The 7,500-nt window shown below is 39.1% G+C and overlaps 2 protein-coding genes and 1 long non-coding RNA gene across 5 annotated transcripts in view; 2 read left to right on the top strand and 1 right to left on the bottom strand.

Moving 5' to 3' along the window:
- LOC144966382 (uncharacterized) overlaps positions 1-6,331 on the top strand; it is a 6,362-nt gene extending 31 nt beyond the window's left edge. Inside the window, exons 1-3 of the mRNA XM_078902774.1 lie at positions 1-137; positions 1,911-2,160; positions 2,529-6,331. The exon at positions 1-137 is cut by the window's left edge and continues 31 nt beyond it. Coding sequence (XP_078758900.1) covers positions 134-137; positions 1,911-2,160; positions 2,529-4,590 — 2,316 coding nt within the window. The 5' untranslated portion in view covers positions 1-133 and the 3' untranslated portion in view covers positions 4,591-6,331. The remainder of the gene's footprint in view (positions 138-1,910; positions 2,161-2,528) is intronic.
- The window catches only part of LOC144966387 (uncharacterized), a 47,767-nt gene that overhangs the window by 15,362 nt on the left and 24,905 nt on the right, over positions 1-7,500 (bottom strand). The gene's annotated exons all lie outside the window — the stretch shown is intronic.
- The window catches only part of LOC144966381 (ATP-dependent translocase ABCB1-like), a 72,991-nt gene that overhangs the window by 55,780 nt on the left and 9,711 nt on the right, over positions 1-7,500 (top strand). For all 3 annotated transcript variants that reach the window (XM_078902771.1, XM_078902773.1, XM_078902772.1), the window contains one exon: positions 7,488-7,500. This exon is cut by the window's right edge and continues 191 nt beyond it. In XM_078902771.1, coding sequence (XP_078758897.1) covers positions 7,488-7,500 — 13 coding nt within the window. The remainder of the gene's footprint in view (positions 1-7,487) is intronic.

Raw genomic sequence — 7,500 nt, 5'->3', positions numbered from 1 at the left:
TCCATCAATATTTCCTTTCTTTTAATTCATCCACGCTCGTTTTTTCGTGCTCTAATCAGCACATTCATTGTTTCGTGCATTAAACCAAGTATTTTCACTGAAATTCTCAGTGTGAAGTGATCATCGCCTTTAAATGGGTAAGTACTTTGAATTACTGTCTTGGTCATTGTGACGTCGAATTCACGTTGTGAACCGTTCTTTTTTATCTTTTATCTTAGCAAACTTTATTTCAAAATAAAAATGTTAAAATTACATCACAATTAGAAAATTTTGCTAATTATTGTACTCTTGGGTTTAGAGTTTATTCAATTTAATTTTCTGGTTTCGACGTCATAGAGGGGCCGTGACAAAGGTCAGCATGACGTCGACAATTTGTGTTAGCTGTCATCGTGACGTCGGATTAAGATACTTTGTTGTTTTCGATAAAATAGGATTTTTATAGTATGTAGGTTCATATGACTCTTTGGAGGATTTGCATCTAAATTATATTCACGACATTGAACGTTGTTTTTAATTTTTTGCATCGGTCTCACCATGGGTCTTCTCCGACGTCACAGATAAGACATGACAAGATAGAAAGTGTGTCACTGTGACGTCGTAGTTATTTTATAAATTTTAGATTAGCCCTCTTTTTTTACTTCCACTGATGCACGCCAAATCATGTGGTTGATTTCATTTTTTTAAATGCTAAATTTTGAAGACGAGTCTATCATTTTTGGAGTAGAGCTGATGGCATTTAAATGAAATTTGGTTTCCGACGTCACGGTGACCAATGTAATGTCTTGTCAAAATGACGTCGGGGGCGTGTTGGGAAAAAGAAGATAGTCACGATGACGTCGTAGACGTGCTACATCATGGTTTTTTTAATGCCTTGTTTTAGAGAGTGAAGACTTCAGTCCCAGTAATTCCAATAACGCCTTTTTTATGATCCTCTAATTTCCTGGTTGTTATTGTGGATTCTTCTTATCTGGTCATTTAAATTATGACTATTTTCTCCCTGACGTAATTCTGACCAAATTAAGATTTTGTCACAGTGACGTCGATAGTCAAGGTTTTTTTCTGAAGATGAATTCTCTTTTAGATATTAACAATTATTCCTTTTTCACTTTTGATGCTGGGATAGTCATCTCCTGTTATATTTTTAGTCACGCATGTCTGTTAAGCAGTAATTGTTCTCCGACATCCTGATGACCAAAATACTTTTTTTCATTTGTGATGTTCTGCACTACATTAAAAATAAAATAAAACTCAATGTTGTCCAGAGTAAGTTCAGTATTAAAAGAAAAAACCTCCCATCCTCAACCTGGGTCTTGTGATATTTCAGTGATTTTAATGTTACTGATGATTTGCCATATCCGTGTGACATAATGATATAGTAGGTTTGTCATAAGATGTCATGGTTTATTTAATTTCTTTTAGTGTTCTGGCCCACTACGAAATTGTAATTTTTGTTGTTCAGTTTTTTTGTTTTAATGATTTTCTTCCAAAGCTCCTTTTTGGTTGATTTAATTGGGCTGTAAATTGTGATTAGAGTTAGAGGTCCTATTTGATACCATTTATTTTACGTAGACAGACAAGAATTTGAAATATTTCGACTGTCCATTGCTTTTTATCGAATGAAAATGAAGCTGGTCAATACGGTCGAAAAGGGCATGAAGTTGGGCCCCATACATCTTTGTGTTAGAACAACTCTGTATTTAAATGACTTTGCAAACTAGTTTTGTTTTAGAGTTTGTGTTGTCAATTTTCGAAAGAAACATGTTTTTTAAAGACTGAGCAGGGATGTTTTCAGATTACATCATATGAAAATTGTGAGTTTAGGCTCGTCTATTTCTGTTTTTTTTTTTTAAATGTTTAGGAAGTTTCGTATGAGTGATCATAATTATGAACAATTTTGTCATATTTTACAGAGCGTCCCAAAAGAGAGTGTCGTCGACGACTGGAGTTTGATATTCCACAACCTGCTCCAACTCTCACTGCTGCTGAGAGGAAGAAACAGTCAAACCATCGCTACAGGGAGCAGTTGAAGGCGGATCCTTTGAAGTACAAGGAACATAAAGAGGCTGATAAGTTGTGGCATCGTCACTATCGCCAGTCGTTGCCGGAGGACAAGAAGGCAATTCAAAGGGAAGCCACAAGAATCCGCAATATTGCATATCGGTTAGTGTTATTTCATTCTCTTCATCACAATGATCTTAAATGGGGTGTGCATAGCATTTTATGAGCGCATGCTTGATATTGTTTACGGTTATATGTCCCCATAGTTTTTGGCATTATTCATTGATCAATATTCATCTATTATAATGGATGTAACTATGGTAGTGTTAACAAAAGTCAAGTCTCATACTGCGACCCACTATTTTTCAGTGGTTGGAAAATTTTCAAACTTATAATTAGATTCCTGCTTCCTTTTCATTGGTGCTGAAATGACCTAAATGTGTTACAAGCGCTGTTAAGACCCTTAATGCAAACAAAAACAATACTCAATTCATGCCGTTTTCAGCAATTTCCATCTTTCTCATTTTCAGTGCTCGGTGTAAGGAGAAAATGCAGACCTCAGGCCCCAAACGGAATACGAGGCTGGATGAGAAAAAGCTCGAGGAGAGGAGGGAAAGGAACAAACTGAGCCAACGGAAGCGGCGTGCGAATATGTCCTCACAAAAAAAGCGGAGGGAACGAGAAGCCAGTCTCTCTTACTATCATGAACACAAACCTGCAGGAAAGAAATTGCAGACATCATGCTCACATAACACATCTGCAGATATATCACGCTTACTTATCGACGCATCATGTCCTCAACCTTCCATCAACGCATCAAATCTTCAACCTTCCATCAACGCATCAAATCCTCAACCTTCCATCAACGCATCAAATCCTCAACCTTCCATCAACGCATCAAATCCTCAACCTTCCATCAACGCATCAAATCCTCAACCACCCATCGACGTATCATGTCCTCAACCACCCATCGACGTATCATGTCCTCAACCACCCATCGGCGCATCGCACTCAACTGCAGACACGTCAACTCTACACAGGTCAACAGTATTCAGACTGAGAAAGCGTCTGGCCAAAGGTGGTCGACTTTTTGTGAACTTAAAAAGCCTAGTTAGGTCCGTTCACAAGAAGGACAAGGATGCTCTACTGGATGTTGGGATTGTGTATCAGTCCCCATCAAAGCAAAAGTCAACACAAAAGTGGCCTTCCCCGCTTAGTCGGAAACGTGATATGCATTCATGCATTGTAAAGAGACTGTTGGCAGGTCTCCCCACGGAAGGCCTCTACCAGAGGAAAGGGAAATGTGCCTCTCTAGTACAAGGGTACTACCTGGAGAGGTCCAACTTTTTACCGGGGAAAATGGGTGTGGCAAGGAAACTTCAAGTTAGGAAAGTGCTTGACAAAAGCATCGCAAGCCTTTATTCTGATTTTGTTGCTGCAAATGGATGCCTCGTATCAAGGTCATCATTTTTTAGGCTAAGGCCTAAGAATGTTTTATCATATTTGAAAATCCCTTTGCGGCAATGCCTCTGCGAGATTTGCCTGAACCCGATGTTAAAGGCAAAAGTCTTGAACACTGTCATTGACAGTGGCTCCAAAGTAGTTTCATTGTCAGCCTTGATTGGTTTGACAGTATGTGGTGATGGTAGGGGATGTGTGAGTCGGGAATGCGAGTCTTGTGGTACAGATGGGTTGGATGACATTGTGAGTACGGTGAAGGATGTGAATGTGCATGTGTCTTGGCGAAAGTGGGAAAGAGTGCAGCGAAAGTCTGGAATGAGAATGGATCTTGTGAGAAAAGAAGGGACTATTAATCAGCTTGTTTCCGAGCTCAAATCTGAGCTCTTCCATTTGGCCATGCATGATTTTGTCCACAGGTGGCAAACTAACCAATTCTCCTCCCTCATCCGTGATATACCCAGTGGGTGGGCTGTTGCTGTTTTTGACTTTTCAGAGAACTACTTGTGTGTTCAGCAGGATCAGCCTCAGTCCGCTTACTTTGGGTATTCACAGGTGACTGTTCAACCCTCTGTTATTTACCACACCTGTTCATGTGGTTCACGCATCATGGACAACTGGGTCTTTGTCAGTGATGTCTTGCAGCACAGTGCTGATATGGTGCATTGCATTATGCAGCATATTCTTAGATATTTGGAATCCCTGTCTCTTTCTAGAGTTGTCTTTAGTGATGGTTGCTCATCACAGTATAAATCCCGTGTTCCATTTTCATACCTGCAGTCCTATCACTCTTCATCTGTTTTTGTCCAACGGTCTTTCTTTGGGTCAAGGCATGGCAAGAACCCATGTGATGCTCTTGGTGGGGTTTTGAAACGAGCTGCAAAAAATGCTGTCAAAGCAGGTAAGGTCACCATTCAATCTGCTGAAGATCTTCATGCTTTTGCTTGTGAGAGGCTTTCAGTACTTCAGTCCATCCTCCTGTCTCTGATGGAATTTGTGTCCATATGCGCAGGAGCTTTTCCCTCATTCTTCCCTCTGACATTTCTGTTGATAGTATCATGCGTCCAACTCAGTGTCTACCTGGTACTCGTCAGGTTCATGATATTCTCAGTACATCCGATGGTTTGCTCTTGAGAAATCTGTCTTGTTTCTGTCCGCCTTGTGTCTCTGGTAACTTCTTGGCTTGTCAAAACTCCAACCATGTTGATCCATGGCGTCATACTCGTCGGTTCGTGCAGGTGAAGGATGTCCTCAGTCATTCCGTGAGCACTTCTGGGCCAAATGTTGACTCGTCTGCTTCACCTGATGTGTGTGACAACTTGCCTGTTTCTGTGGAAAGGTCACGTGAGTCTTTTTTCTTAGAGGTCCTTGGCATATTCTCCAATTGTCATTCTTACAATGAGCTTCGTTCTGTTGTAAGTCGGGTTTCATCCTCTTTCGTGAATTTTCCACTTCCTGAATTTATGTTCCATACAGTGAGCAGTGTTAGTGGTTCGGTGGATTCTTTTGCCTCAGAACGTTTCTGTTCAATGGGTATTCAATATTTGGTACCGTTGAAACTGTTGGAGATGGTAACTGCGTGCCTAGATCCTTTAGTTACCATTGTTTCGGCACTCAGGACCATCATGTTGAGATAAGGTGTCGGATAGTCCAGGAGCTGGTTTCAAATGCTATGGACTATTTGTGCCTAGATCAGGATGAGTTGTCTTTTCTTATTTCCCACTCTGATACTACTTTGTCTGATAGTCCAGAGTCTGTCTTTCAGCAGGAAACTCTCAGTGTCTGTAAGTCATCATTTTTTATGGGCATGTGGCAAGTGATGGCTGCTGCCAATGCTTTGAATGTCGATGTGCTCTCTGTTTACCCATTGTTGGGTCCACTGAGCTATCAGAAGTTTAACAATAAGACCTGCCGAGCTAGGGAAACTCGTACTTCGCATGCTTTCTCCATTTTCTGGTGCTCCACTCCTCAGCATGAAGCGGCTATGCCACTCGAGTACTGGACTGCTAATCATGTGGTTCCTCTGATGCCAATCGAAGAACCAGTCTTTGTGGATCTTGATTGAATTTCTTATGTATAACATATGATTTGTAGACATTTAAATGTATTCTTCTTAGTGGGATCTTGTGCTAGTGTCTGGGTGAGACTTTTAGGTGATCTCTAAGTACACTGATAGGGTGCTCTTGGAATCTGCACCCTATGTCTTATTTTTTCCTCAGGTGCTTTTAATTGTACATCTAGAATGTTTTTACTGTCCCAATTTTCTTCCTTTTACTGGCGCTGATGTGACCTGATGTGTTGCAAGTGCGGTAAAATCCTTGAAAACAAACACAATTCTTAATGCAGTGTCATTTATGCTGATATTTTTTATTATTTATATGAAATGCGTTCTGATTTCATTTTATTTCACCTTGTCCAGGCTTGCTTGCTTATTGTTACTGGAATTTCTACTGGCTGGCTTGATATCTTGAATATTGATAATTCTTTTTAAAAGTTACATTTGCCAGGCGGCACTACTAAAGTTATAGTTCAGTCTGTTTTATTGTGGATATTATAATATCTACAAGCATTCGGAGTTTTGTATTCCAGCCTATTATTCCGAGAGCTTCTTTTAGTTTGTTTCAGGATTACAAATCATTAATTCGTAACTTGCTATTCGTACATTCCTCAAATCTACCATTACGTACCAGCTATCACTGATATTGTAGCATGGTTGCTTTTATAATTATTGTTGCATTGCAATTACAACCTTTTTGTAAAAATGCACACGTTTTGTTGTCACTCGTGGGTTGATTTGATTATTATTCCAATGCCATTCAGATGTATATTTTGCCTTTCTATGTTCATATGTTTAATAAAGGTTGTTTCTAACTGATCATGATTTTTGATTTTTTAAAGGAGAGCACACACTATGTTTTAAATTGTTCAAACTCTTCCAAGGCCCATTTGTGATGGCCTTTCACTCCCTGTGACAAGGGATTGTCCCAGTTGGGTTGGGGGGGGGGGGGGGCAGATATCTCTCAACTAGTTCTAGTTCTGATAACTCTACCAATCCTGCATCTTCCTTTTCTTTTTGTGCTTATTTGAACAAAAGGAGTATGTGTTGTGAGCGTCAACAAACCCTTAGCCTGAACTGATTGGTTGTCTCTACCATTTTTGTGTCATCATGACGTCAGAGACCTCGTGCAATTCTCAAAATTTGTCTCATTTCCTAGTCTTATCCAGTCAGACGTCCTATTGCCTATTTATTTGGTTCATTTTGGAGGATTATTAGTGATTATTGCCATCACTACCGTGAAAGTGATGCTGTGACTAAAACTTAAACAGTTTGTATTGTCTCCGACGTCATGATGACAATGTTCCATTGCTCAAACTAATTAGTTCTTTCAAAGGATGTCATAATATTGTTATCTCCAAAAAGAAACTTGCAAATTGTAACCTATAACACAACAATTTTACAATTCATTAGAACAGGTGGGGTGGTATAAACTTTAATTTGTGTCATCCATGACGTCAGAGATTTTTGACATGGGGCTATTTACTATCTTTTTCTACACAAATCCATGCCAAGGTATGCATTACCTTCCCTCAAGACACACTTTTTAGTTACTTAGAGTACATTGAATTTTTTGAACGTAAGCAACACTTTGGCATTGACCTTTTGAGAATGACTCATATCTGTATTTGATAAACAAATTAAACTGTGGTTATTTGTGGTTTTCAAAAGCACACGATGAGATAAGTTACAAAAAAAAGACAGATAATCGCATACAAATTTGGGATGGTTACCATACCATAAAATACAACCTTGCGCTAAAATAACAGCTTTGTATTTAAAGAATTGATTAGCCTTGTATGACTACTCCTTTAAAATACCATATAAATAAGTAATTGCCAGTTTTAGTGAATAATTAAGAATTATTATCATTGTGAGCAACCTGAATTGGTCCATTTTTAAGCCCAATATTTTGATACGGTATTGAATTATATGATATGATTGTTATAAATAATTATTGAAACATTTTTTCCAGGCAACTGGATCAA

The sequence above is a fragment of the Berghia stephanieae genome, chromosome 2 (genome assembly GCF_034508935.2).
Source record: "Berghia stephanieae isolate SIO BIC M18660-M18661 chromosome 2, UCSD_Bste_1.3, whole genome shotgun sequence".
NCBI classification, from domain to species: domain Eukaryota; kingdom Metazoa; phylum Mollusca; class Gastropoda; order Nudibranchia; family Aeolidiidae; genus Berghia; species Berghia stephanieae.
Note: the sequence above shows the minus strand (reverse complement) of the source record. Positions and strands in the feature narration are given on the sequence as shown.